The following is a 14,132-nucleotide window of genomic DNA, read 5'->3' on the forward strand; positions in this document are numbered from 1 at the left end:
TGTACTGAGGGATGCATTCAGTTACCTCATCAGTTTCTCTGTTTTCCACAGAGCATCTCTGTCCCGTCTGTTTTACACAGTCTGGATTTTTCTTGCCCGCGTTGTCTGACACCTTCTACATCCTTTCAAGATAATGGTCAAAATATGGACATTCATTCTGACTGTAATGAACAGCACGCACTGTTACAGACACCCTTTAGCAACAGAGAGAGCATATTCTTCCCCGGTCAATGATGGATTCGGCGTCATTATTGGGCGCTGCAATCAATGAAGAAGCAGCCTATTTCCCTGCTGGAGCCAATCTCTCACCGTACAAATTGGTGATTGTATCTATCTTATCCGTTGCTGTCATTCTGTGTTGTGATGCCATCTGCACTCAGATTTTTTCTTCATCATCGGCCTGTTAGGGTTTAGGAGCCACAGAAAAACAACATCAGAAGCTTTTATTTGTGAATTTGTTAGTAACTGTTATGTATTTGTCGCATAATGAGGCCTTCCTGTTCACCTTCCAGTCAGTGCAGACAGTAACTACATCGGTCAGATAATGAGTTTGTGTATGCAACGCCTGATCAAAGACAATACTAGGATTTTTTTTCACAGACATACGCATCCTTATGGCCTGCCACACAAAAGTACTCAAGTTAAGCATGTTAGCATGCTACAATATTAGAAACTCTCACCCTAGGAAGCCATCGGCTAGTCTGAGGGCCAGTTTTTCAGCTTAACTGGTTAGTATGCAGGTCACTGGTTAGGCTTTCATAAGGGTTATATATTTAAAATTAAAAGCTACATTTTCACACAATAACTGACCATTTTGAGATATCAGCAAAGGAACTGATTGATTAAAAGAAACTGAACCAAAAACAGGTGAAACGGAAAACCAGAATGCTTCCGGTATCAAAGGTTTTGAACCTTGCCACAGGTTTCCATATGATTCAAAACCAAGCCTAAAATGGAGCTGACCTTATTCTCATTACTTGCTCATAAACCAGCTTTAGAACCAAGACTCTGTACACAATTTTGTGACAGTTCATCCGTTCAGATATTCTAACGTGATCAGTGTGGAGAAACAGTCGATGCCCCCTTCCTCAACACCACCACTGTCATGCTTCCATCCAGAAACAGTCATGATGGTCAAGACTGGGGATCATGCTCTTTAATGGTTGTAGTTTTATTGCTTTAATTAGCCATTACCAGTTGAAGTCTATGCCAAAATCCTAATGTTCATTATATCAACATTGTTTTGCATTAGCAATTAGTCTCCGCTTGCTGAAAAAGTACTTTTATCGGCTACAGATGGCTGAATTTAGTGCATTCTTTGTGCTGTAGGTGAAAAACTTCATGTCTAATTCTCCCACTATTCGCTGACGATGAAACGACGGGGCCAAGTGTCCTAATTAACATGCTCATTGGTGCTTTTACCAATTATTTGCCTCCTCAACTCTAGAACAGACAAAGAAAAAACTGGCAGAGAGTCCCTAACTGTAACCTTAACCTTCACTATAACCTTAAAATTTTCTTTGGTAATCTGCCATATGGAAAGGAGCCATCATCCGCGTATTATAAATTCTTTGTTCTTAGTCAAAGTGATTTCTGGCAGTTTTCCCTTAATCCAAAGTTTTCCTTGTTCTTAAAAACTTAAAACTTCTAAACTTAGAAACCTTTTTATATTGTACTACAATGTCAAGTGACATTCATCTCAGATCACTAACTTAATCACGGCATTATCCCAACTGCTGAGAAACCAAATTTTAGGCACTTACTGCATGTATCTCCAGTCTAAAGCTTTCAGTCATATTTCATGCTCTGTACTGGGAATCATTGTAATATTGACAAGAACACAACAGCACTCAAAGTGGCATCAGCTTAAGTGTGTTTTCAGAGTATCTCCCCCTCTCCCAGTGTAGAGCCATTAATATGAATGTAATCTATACACTCCCTGGGACAAATCACTTTTAGTCGCATGCTTCCTATGTGATTGAGTTTATAACTGGATACATCTTTGCATCAGAAAGCCTGCAATGAATTTGACAGTATTTAATTCCACAGTCGCAGTATAGGAGAGAAAACGCTGCCCCCATCCCTGTGACAGTATAGCTGAATATGATTATTTTTTATTAGACTGATTATTGACATCAGTGTGATACCTTGGGAGAATTGGCTAGCTTGTTTTCCCCCCTCTAGTCCATTTCGCTTGTCATGTTGTTGAAGCCAAGTTGACATTGCAGGGTCCATTATCCTGCTCCATCTGCAGCTTTTGTCTTTGGGTATTTAAAGCGTCAAATTTCCCTGTCACAGTCCAGGAGCCGTCCGCTCATTAACCGTAATGATGGCAAGTGCTGTGCGCGGCCGACCAGAACCATAGCTGTGATTGGGGGATCTCAGCCTGATGAATGAGTGACAGAAAATGGTGTGGAGACAGTTAGGAAGTGCAGAATAGCTACTATGAAGAGTCAAGGTGGATAGCAAGGTGGATATTTCACTCTATGAGGGATTGTTAGGATATTAAAACAGAGCATGTGTTGTATCCGTCTTAGTTGCTTCATGAATAGTTAGACATAAGGTAAGTCTGTTATATACCAAATATGTCCTTTGGTGTATAAGTTCTTTGCATTTTAATTTTAAATGATGACATTCTTTTGCTTGAACATCCAAAGCTGGTGGCAAAATGTCCAACATCTCCTTAAAGTTTAACAAGGTTGTAAGTTTGATGTAATTCTTTATCTCAACAGATATGGATAATGAGTGCAAAGCTAATAGACTCCGTCTGTCTTTGAGTCTTCATTTGAAATGCGTATGTAATGACTTTGTGCTAGCTGCTGTCTGTCAGTCTTATTTCATTACAGGGCTGCTATATCAGGCACTTGGATAATGACTGAGATGCCCGGGCAGTAATAGGAAAGAGCTGAAATCTTTTCTCTCACTTGTCTCTCCTCTCTGCTGTTTGCTTCACATCTTTCTTCTGTCACTTCCAAATGTTACTGTGTCCTTCGATTTTCCTCCCCTGATCGCTTCTTTTTCTTTCTCTTCTCTTTGTTGTTTGCCCTCCTCTCTGCCTCCTCGGACAGATCTACCTGCGTTTTCTCGACTATGAGATGGCAAATTCCAATGAATGCAAGCGCAACTTTGTGGCAGTGTATGATGGCGGCAGGTGTGATTTTTTTGACATCTTTAATGTGACATGCTCTTGTTGCACAAGAGGGCTTTGTTTTAAATCTTCAATTGTAAAAATGTTACTTAACCTCACTTAATCCTCATATAACAACTTTGTGCTGTTCAGTTAATGATAGGTTAGTCTTACATGAGCTTCTGATCTTTTTTTCTGTCAACTGGAAACTGTTTAAGTATTTTAAATTGTAATCACATATTGGCTTTGTTGATGAAAGCTGGATAAAAAGAATGATGCTACTCATGTCTATATGGGAAATACAGATGAACTGAGCTGAATGACTGGAAAGGGTCAAATCACAGCATATGTAACATCACAATTTCCATTTACGCAGTCAAAATAGGATTCTTCTCCCTCAATAAACATGAAGCAATAATTTTGAGTAATATGCAACTGAAATGTATATTATCAAAAGGTTAATTTATTCAAATAATTCTTCACTAAGGGAAATGTGCTGGCTATAAACTGAATGTATACCAATCGAGGGAATCAAATTTGATTAAATGTAAAATTTTACAATTGTAAAAATAAAAAAGTTACATGGAAAATTTACATGCAATTAAATTATTTAAATTCAGGAATTTGGGCCGGATTTCTTTTTGAGTTTACTTACGCAAAATTTTAGGCAGCAAGCTTTAAAGCAGGGATGTCAAACTCGTTTTATGTCGAGCGCCACATACAACCCACTCTGATCACTAGTGGGCCAGACTTTAACTGCAGGTTTAATCCCTGAGATATTTCATTATAAGAGAAAGAAGTGCAGTTCCAACAGTACGTCTCAGTCTTTCTACATGATATATAAATGCTGCTGTAGCAAATGAAAGAAATGTGTCAGCATGACTGTTTGGGCTTTAGCTGTAAAAAATAAATGTGTACAGTTCAAAAACTGTCCTGTAATTATAACACTGAGTTTACAGAAAATGTCAAAATGTGTAAAACTTATTAAAATACACTTAATTGTCCAAAAATGGACAATCTAAAGCCATCTATTGGGCCGGACTGGAGTCCTTGCCAGGCCGATTCTGGCCCCTTGGCTTTATGTTCGACATCCCTGCTTTAGAGGATCTGGATGCTGGATTTTATTAGCTGTGGGTAGAACCAGGTCAGGCTATCCGTTCCAGTCCTCATGATAAGCTACACTAACCAACTGCTGACTGTAGATTTGCAGTTTAAGGACAGATATGAGAGCGGTATTCATCTTTTTATCTAACTCACAGCATGCAAGCTGCACACTTGCTTCTCGCACACTTCTCACAAACAAGTCTATTAATATAAAGTAACCTGTTTTTAATCTCCAAATAATGAGATTTTAAAATCCAGATTAAAGAAAACAATATTTGATACACTGAGATAAGGATATAATTGAATCACTATCTACTACACACTTGAGCTCAGCGGCAGTTTATTATCTTGAGAGATTCAGAATATTTAGCAGTGATCAGACGATAACAGCCCAGAAAAAAAAAAAAAAAACATTAAAGCAACCACGACTGCTCTTTCCAACACTGTGGATTATTAAGATGCAGAGTGACTGCCTATGTTACTGGATAATAAAATATGCATGCTTATCTCATCCCGTCATGTCTCAGTTCAGTGGAAGACCTGAAGAGCAAGTTCTGCTCCACGGTGGCCAACGACATCATGCTGGTTTCCACGCTGGGAGTCATCAGGATGTGGGCAGACGAGGCCAGCCGCAAAAGTCGCTTCCGCATCCTTTTCACAACCTACCAAGAACGTAAGCTGATGTTTGCTGCAGTATGATCTACCTGCTTAGGCAGCTTTCTTCATCTGGTCTTTGCTTAATTGCAGTCGCCAAAATAAAAGCACCTACAAACTGTGAGATTGCTGCACTCTTATAAGTTTATGTAAACCTTAAGAAACTTGTGTACAAGATCATGTTTGGTCTGTGCAGACCTGCTGAAACACACATACACACACGCGACACATTATTACTTCCTCTGATATTTGTTTTTCATGCTAAACCCCCCGCGGTGCAGTCATAATAACAGCTGGTCAACACATCGTGCAAACAAGGCTTTTGCCTCAACTAGATTTTCTTCTTAATTGAGTGTCGATCAGTGTGTAATTTCATGCTGCATTCCTGTTGGTTACCTAGTAATCGCAGGTTATAGAGGCATTTACATTTTCCCACGCTATGTTCAGTTGCAGAATTATTCCAATAACCAGTTTAAAGACACAATCAGAGATATCACTGTGATTCTTGCACGTTGGTCATATTTCATCTGGAATCTTTTGTCATAGGAAAGAGTCTATAATGAGTTTCCATTAAGATTTATATGTAAACAGCAGCAAGCAGGAAACCACAGAACACGATTTCCATCACAGGGAATCTTGCCTGTGGGTAAATGTGAAGATGACAGCACAGGTGGATTTGAGTTCAGCTCTGCTGCATTAACACAGGTGGAGCATCTGCACCAGCTAATTCCTTTGTTTAAAATAGGTAGAGAATGTGACTGCGCCAAAGCTACAATATGTTCACATCTACCTGTTTTGTTTCAGGCCAAAAAATCTGAGCGAGATTGAAATTCACACAAACACACTCAAAGTCTGTCTATTTCTTATTCAGCGGATTTTCATTGATAGAGATAGTCGTGTGGAGAGGCCATTCTTTGTACTAGCGACATGAATGAAGAGGGTCTGGGGCCCATTAGTCTACACCGTGTCAGTGTCAGTCGGTGCCTTTTAATGACAAGGACACGAGGAAATAGGTGCACGCAGCTGCACACTATTGAGCGTTTTCAGAAACTGAATGGGGCTTCTTTCTGAATGCAGATAGGACAAGAAAAAAATCTTAGAATATTATTTTCAAACTGTTTAAATGAAAGAATTACTGCATTTTAAAGCTATTTTAATGCTTTTTGCTGCCATTTCAAAAGGACTGGAACCACTGACATTATCATTTGTGACAAGAACCATTAACTCATAAAAAGCGAGGTCTAATAAAAGGCTGAACTGCAATCTGTTTGTCACTTTACACACCTGCACCTTGTCTTCATTGGCTGTTTATTGTGTGCTTGTGCTTAGCTTAATCAGTAAGCAATTGCAATAGTGGCAGAGTTGTTTATGTTGTGAAGTCAGTGTCCCCTTTGTGAGGCCCTTTCACCAAGCAGAGCCAGGATGTGCTGTTGCCGGGGCAACGCCTCTGCCTAAGTCACTCAGGCGATCCCCGGCCAGACCTCAGCCTTTAGAGCAGCATCCACCACAGCTCAGCAGCACTGCAGCAACCCTGTCAACAGTGAATGCACTAATGTACCAGAGCTGCGAAAAACGCAAACAATTCAGGCTTTGCTTGTTTTACGCTCTTTATCTGTTCTCAGTACAGATCTATTTGCCTCTATTTGATATGTATAAAGTGGTGCCCTGTTTTGGAAAATGTACTATATTGGTTTTTTTTATTAAGATGCCAAAAAACAATTTATAGCATGCATTCCTGAAGAGAAGAGTTTGTTTTAGCAGTTAATTGTTTCCCTTGACAATAACATTTTTGATTTTAACAGATTTCTAAAAAGTTTGTGGGGGTTTTTATGACAGGTGGTCTGATAAATATGAAAAGCACTCTATTTGATATTGTTAGACACATTTACTGAACAGGTGCCCTCAGGTCTATTGTTTCAATTGCATGAACAAACATTGATTTTTCTGCTGTTTGTTTTTAATGAACTCATCATATATTCCAAATATTTAAATGAGTCACTGAACATTTGTGTGAGATAAAAGATCCCCCGTTAAACAGCCAAATGTAAGCTTAGAAAAAGCAATGTCAAAATTTAGTTTAGATTTAGTTTTAAGAAATAAAATGACTTTTTATTGCACAGAAATGTAACAAAAAGAAAAAGAAAAGCTCAGAGCAGCAAAAACCAGCTGATATGAAAAAAAAACTAATCTGAATAGCTTTCATGCCCTATGTAATCACTGCAGATGAGTGACTCTGCTGTGCGCACATGCAGCTGCTTATAGCCCAGTTGTTACCATAAGTGCTCCCCAGCCATGGAGATCCTAAACCATTGGATGTTTGTTCTCAGCCGTTGGTTCCCAGTGGAACCAGCCGCTCTTAGAGTACCGTTCAGACCTGCTGACACCCGGCAAACTGCTCATGTGGGAAACGCAATGTTCTCAAACACAAACATGCAGCTTTACCATCTGTGAAGAGTTTACACCTGCTGACACTAGCACTGAACTTTACTGCTTCCATCCTCTCTCTCACATACACACACACATGCACGCACACACACAAGCGCATAAACAGCCCTGCTATGAAGGCCTGCAGTATACAGTATGCAGTTACAAATGTGAAGCACGAGTGATACCTACCTCTACCCAAGAACCAATTATGTCTTAGGTGATAAATGTACGCTCGCGACATCTCAGCTGTCAGCATTGTTACGGCTCATCTGCAACACGTCTCCGGGGTTGCAGATGGAAATTTGCTCTGGCTTCACTACACATGTCACTTTTTGCTTATAGGAAAGCTTCTTTACTGTGTGCATGAAAGAGTTTGAGACCAACACAATATGCTAATGCCTGTCAGCGTGCTTGGTCTCAGATTAGATTATATCATCTGTAGGCACTCTGGTTGCTTTGCAGGTAGAATGCTTTGGGAGGATTACAGAGAGACTGTAGTGCTGGGCATTGTAAAAAATCAGTACCACATGCACTCTGCTGGGTAGTGTTACTGTATTTATTATCAGCAGTATTGAAATCTAGATAATCATAGCAGAAAATAAAAAAGAAGCATGAAAAAGTCCCTGGAGTAACAGAAAATAACTCTATGGGTAAAAAAAACAAGACTCTGGTAGGTGCTGACTATCCCAAATCATAGCACGTGAGAGCTTGCATTATTGCAGGTGTTACCATACACCAAATAAAAAAGATCTTTATTAAAAAATCACTGATGACAAAAAAACGATAAAGACTCATCAAACGCATCTCGTAGAAATACTATAACTGCACTTAACAAGAAGCAGAGATCTACAGTAGATTGAATTTAAAGATTCATGATAACCAGGTGTTGCTTATAGCACTTCACTGCAGATTCCTCTTTGCTCTTAGAGCCCCGCTCTGCAGAGACACCCAGACTATTTTCATCAGCCACTCATTTACGACTTAATTTATGCTTCCAGCAGCGACTGTGAACATTTCTGTGTGGGCAAAAGGGCACTTTTATTACAGAATGTCTTGAAATTAATTTTGCAGGAGATTAGTGTGGATCACGCTCTTTATAACATCTTGTCCCACCCTGCCCTGAGTGGAAAACGAGAAGGCGTGGGCTCCCTCTGGTGGCTGTTAGCAAAAACAAACTGTCACAGCTTTGGTGTGGAGTGTACTACATGACATAAAGGATTAGAAAAACAGACTGAGGCTGGGGGGAGAAAATGAGAAGAGGAGTATTAGAACACACACAGAGAGCCAATATGACTCAGGAAATGCTGGCAAAGGCCCAGACAGGATGGGTTACAGAGAGAGATACAGATAAGTCACTCTAATTTGGTGTGTTATTATTCACTTGGGATGAGAGCTGGGATGAAAACAGCCATACATCACAGCGGTAACACTGTCAAATAGTCCCCAGTTCTGCCATACCACTGGCAAGCTGCTTTAGCACCAGTGCCAGTGTTGTGTGTGAGTGGGGAGAAGGTGAGAGATAAAGAGAGACAATAATAGACATGCAAGAGACCGGGGAAGGACAGCTCCTCTGCAACCAAACAGCCAGCAGCTAAACAGAACCATCCATTCTGTTCACATGTCACTAACTTTTGAAACACAGAGAAACTGAAAGCGATCCTGCATTACTTCTGCTTTCTGCATCCTTTTCACATAAACCATGTGCATGGAGCAGACATATTCAGCTTTGTATGCTTTAGTGATACTTTTGCAAAATAACAGGAGGGTCAGGTGATAAAAGACATCTATCAGTTACAATGAATAAACAGTAAAAAGGTCCATATCTTATCTTTTAATTAAATTATTTATTTTTAAATTTCTAACTAACACAGTTACAAAATTACAACCACGTGTGTAAATGCTTTAGACTGGTAGAATGACATCAAATAGTTTATACAGTGTTAAACAGAAACTTCTTACTTAACACCCAGAAAATGGGCCGCAAGTCTGATTTGGCGTTGAGGATGTACATGACTTTGCAAATCTAAGCCGCATTTCCACGTTCTTTTTAGAGAAAAGAGACTTTCTCCTAGCAACCCAAACTTGCCATACTTTCTTGAACTTTAACATTTGGCATACTAACTGAGCCCTGGAGAGCCTGAGATGTAGCTCTTGGGTTTTTTTGTAGTTTCTCTGAGCGTTCCAAGGTCTCATCTTGGGATGATTTTGCCAAGACATCAATTGGGAAGACTGCAGCATTGTCCTAACACTCAACTGAATGTTGCACATCTGAATATTGCCAAAACCTCTGCTTTTATAAAGGTGCTCAAATTTGCTCGCGATCATTTAATCAAACGTGTCTGATTAGCAGCACCTGGCTGCTACTTACCCTCTTAAATCATAGGGAAGCAAGAAGGGTGCACTCAGCTTTTCACATGACTAGATACAGTTATCTGAAAACCTTCTTTTTCACATGAACGCGAAAATACAGTGTATAATAGCCTGCGACATCAGCACATTGATTTGAAGGCCATGTCTTTCTGATGAATGGCTCTTCTTCCTCACACTGAGACAAAACACGTGAATGTTTTGTCTCCGTCAGGTCACACCATGGGGGCAGGTGTCACGGTGAACAAATAAACAACATGCAGTATAAATAGAAAGGATTTGTTTTGGGTGTGTGTGCGCAAATGATTGTAAAATGTCATGACTTTTTCTCCAGACACCCCGCACACTCACACACATACAGCTCGCACACATAACAAGAAATTCATTCATATCCACAAGTTGTCTCTCCAAATGTTTGAAGAGGAGGGTGATAATGAAAATTCATGAAGAACAGATGGGTTCAGGGGAAGCAGGTTTGAACTGAGTCTGAAAATCTGCCACGCTGGACTTCTGCTCTACTTCTAATGCTGACCAGTACAGTAGTGCATGTAAGAGTCCTTTGCGTTTGCTGTTTTTAAAGATGGTAAATATACTAAAAATTGCATTGAACTTGTCCTGTGAACTGAATGTGCAAATATAAATAAACTTCTTTAATGTCTTAATTGCTCATTGCGCTCTCTCCCCTTCCAGCTCCATGCGATGCAGATGCCTTCTTCTGTCACAGTAACATGTGCATAAATAACACACTTGTGTGTAATGGCATGCAGAACTGTGTCTACCCCTGGGATGAGAACCAGTGTAAAGGTGAGATGTTACGTGTAGTTATCTGACCCCTCGACAGCTCACGGCACAGCTGTAGCAGATTTCCAACAGCTAGTCACAGCAACACACAAAGATAGGAGTGGATGTTTAAATGTTTCAGCACCATGGAGAGTGACACAGAGAAACCTGCCACTTCTTGCTGTATGCCACCCCCTTCTTTCTTCTCCCTCTCCTCCCTCACCCAAATTTGAACCCATCGTCAAACTGATCCAAGCTGATGCCACTCCACTGTCCTTTGTAGTCCCGTATTTTGAGCTAATGCCCATTTTTTTACATTTCCTCTGTTGCTCAGTCCTTCACTCCTCTCAGAATTGTAATGCCACCAAATCCATACATTGATCCCAAACATCTTGTGACTGGCACTTCATAATTTATAATGAGGAGGTTTGCTGATTGTAGTGTCTTAGATCTTATTCAGTAATTTAAGAAAGTGGAGTAAGAATTGACTAGTTGGTTTTTTTTCTTTTTATAATGCAGCATCCTTCTTATTCAATACATGTATTTTTTAGACTATTAAAGTGTTGTGCCTGGTTTGCAAGTAAGATGTGTTCTTGCTATATTATTTTGTATATATTTTCTCCCTCAGATTGAAAAGTTGCACAGAAAAGATGCTTGCGTATTCTGAATGTGCACTCTAACCCTCTGAAGCTTTAAGCAGAACCGCTGACAAATTTTATCAATTAGGTAAATCCTGCGTGACCTATTACTCACTCAGACTACCAGATACCTTTCCAGCCTACAGTCTGAGTTTGAAATTGTGCAGAAATCAGCAAGAACAGGGCTTGTCTCTCAGACTCCTACTCTGCTCTGGTAGTGTGTTGGCCCCACATTTGTCCTCATTAGCAGTAAAATGTCAAGTTTCATTTCTTTCTCCTTTACATGTCTGAATGTAACCACTTGCTGTCATTGAAGCTCAGTCCACTGCACTACAAGTTCATCAAGCATTTAAATGTCACAGACCATCACCCTTGATTGGCTCTCTGTACTGTGTGTGTGTGTGTGTGTCTTTATAGTGACCCGTGTAATAAATAGACTAAAGCTGTGATCCTGTAATAAAATTTATGTCCATCTATTTGATAATTCATGGAAGTCTGCACTTAATCTTAAGCTTAAGCTCTTTTAAAGGACATACCTGACCATTTGCTCATCCCATCACTAATTCCCATTTAGAAATTCTTCTAATATTATGTATAATTGGTCCTTAAATTCAGACAAAAGCATGCTTCCAATTTCAGTGTAAGTGGCAGCTTTCATGTTGCTATCTAGCTTAATCTAGCAATTAAGATAATAACCACTAATAAGTTTCATTAATTGGTTGACGATGCAAATCTCTAACTGATGTTATAATGTTGTAAGACAGCTTAAGTTAAAGTAAAAATTCAAGTCTAAAGTAAAGCATGTCAAAATCTCTTCATCAGACATTTTTGTTTTGTGGTTTAGAGATTTTTTTCTTCTAGCGTCTGCAAATTTGTGCTGACCTGGTTAATGGTTTAGTTTGATTGGACTTGGATAGTTAGATAGTTAGAAGTTGATACTGTAATCAGAAAATCCTATAGAGCAGGACTGAGCTGTGTTAGTTCACACCGTTCCCCCACAAAATAACCAGTATGATGGAAAATGTGCTGGTTATCAAGGCTTGTGCTGTACTACAGTAAACAAGGCATGCTAACTAACTTGTATTATACTTCATTCACTTTCTCTTAGAAAGGCTTAAAAAGCATTCAGTTGTGTTTGTCTTAAAATATATTTGCACTTGGTTTTAAAATGTTACCACAACCTTTGTATCCAGTGTCAATCACATGTCCCCAAAGTGTCAAACTGACTTTTGAAGATTTCTGTTCTGTCTGCGTGACTTCTCCTACTAAGTCATTTAACCATTTTTTTTCATCCACCTGTCAACAGTCAAGTGCAGCATTTGTTAGGATTGGCTTGCAAAGAAATGAAGTGTTTCAAGAATCAATATGGCTGTACAGGCTGTTCTAGTGGTTGAGGCTGGCAGGACAAAAGTCATTTGTAAAAGGGCATGTGATGAAATAAAAAGGAAACAATGAGACAATGTTTTATTTTTATTTTTTATTTTCCTTAAAGACCAAACAGATACAGTGGTGTGAAAACGTGTTTGCCCCCTTCCTGATTTCCTATTTTTTGTATGTTTGTCACACTTAAATGTTTCAGATTATCAAACAAATTTAAATATTAGACAATGATCACACAAGTAAACACAAAATGCTGTTTCTAAATTAAGGTGTTTATTTTTAAAATCCCCAAAAGATAGACCAAAAAGTAGGCCAGACATCATGCCAAGATCCAAGAAACTCAGGAACAAGTGAGAAACAAAGTAATTGTGATCTCTCAGTCTGGAGAACGTTATAAAGCCATTTCTAAAGCTGTGGGACTCCAGTGAAACGAGAGAGCCATTATCCACAAATGCCAAAAACATGGACCAGTAATGAACCTTCCCAGGAGAGGCTTTTTCCCACAGGGCTGTGTAGGTTTGGACTTTTGTTATCTTTTTCTAATATTTAAATTTTTTTTTGATGATCTGAAACATTTAAGTGTGACAAACATACAAAAAACAGGAAATCAGGGGGGGAAAAGACACCTTTTCACAGCACTGTGTGTATGTAAATATGTGACCTACAAAAGACATGTGGCCAAATGTGTGAAGTGGTTAAATGTTTGAATCACAGCAGGTCTTGGCGGTTGTTTTAACATATAATCATTGCTGACCACTTCTGGTCTAATTGCCCGAGATACATTTTAAAAGTAAGTTAAATCAGGCTCTTAGTGTTAACACTGTACAATTACTGTTTCCTGGAGGGGTTTATCTGAGTAAATTAACTGTGAACACGCTTACTAATCTCATTTCTGCTTTCTTATTTTGATGATGATGATCTTAAGAAGCCTTACGAGACATCCCTCATGATTATATTGCATTCACATAAAAAAAACTTTACCTTTTTTGTTTTGCTGTTTTTCTCCCACACTACAGAAAAGAGGAAAGCCAACATCCTGGACAACCTGAACAACACTAATGGGACCATAATTGGCGTCACCTGTTGCATTGTCTTCATTCTCCTCATCATCTCTGTTATTGTCCAGATCAAACAGCCACGCAAAAAGTATATCTTGCGACGTGAGGACTTTGACCCCACCATGTTCCAGGAGGTCTTTGAGCCACCTCACTATGAGCTGTGTACGTTACGGAGCGCCACCACACCCACAGCGGCCTCAGCAGACTTAGTCGACCTGGCGGAAGACTTTGAGAACTACCACGCCCTTCGCCGTGCCTCTTCCCGCTGCGTTCACGATCACCACTGTGGCTCCTCCTCCAACCCCGGCTCCGCGCACATATCCCAGCTGTCACTCAGTGGACGAGGGAGCCGGGGCAACTTGAGCGCCCGTGACGCTGCGGCTGCCACTCTGCTCACAGACCTTCCGCAGCCGTCCATGGCAGTGCGGCCGTTGTTGCCGGCCACGGGAAACCGCAGGAGCATCTTGGTCATGAAGCACAGCTACTCACAAGAGGCAGCAGACAATGGATGTGACCTGGACGACGACCTGGAAGAAGTTCCCACCACCAGCCACCGGCTTTCACGCCACGAAAAGGCAGTACAGCGGTCAGTATCCA

At 40.0% G+C, this 14,132-nt stretch overlaps 1 protein-coding gene across 11 annotated transcripts in view; it reads left to right on the top strand.

The window, feature by feature from the left end:
- Nucleotides 1-14,132, top strand: part of neto1l (neuropilin (NRP) and tolloid (TLL)-like 1, like) — a 70,681-nt gene that overhangs the window by 51,706 nt on the left and 4,843 nt on the right. For 10 of the 11 annotated variants that reach the window (XR_003221708.1, XR_003221709.1, XR_003221710.1 and 7 more), the window contains 4 exons: nt 3,069-3,151; nt 4,759-4,904; nt 10,370-10,483; nt 13,494-14,121. Coding sequence is in view for 7 of the 11 variants with exons in the window: in XM_025910461.1 (XP_025766246.1) it covers nt 3,069-3,151; nt 4,759-4,904; nt 10,370-10,483; nt 13,494-14,121 (971 nt within the window). In the remaining 4 variants the exon portion in view is untranslated. Of the gene's footprint in view, nt 1-3,068; nt 3,152-4,758; nt 4,905-10,369; nt 10,484-13,493; nt 14,122-14,132 lie in introns of those variants that run through there. The other variant, XR_002063445.2, reaches the window with a different exon arrangement.

Source organism: Oreochromis niloticus, linkage group LG9 (genome assembly GCF_001858045.2).
Source record: "Oreochromis niloticus isolate F11D_XX linkage group LG9, O_niloticus_UMD_NMBU, whole genome shotgun sequence".
Classification (NCBI taxonomy): Eukaryota; Metazoa; Chordata; class Actinopteri; order Cichliformes; family Cichlidae; genus Oreochromis; species Oreochromis niloticus.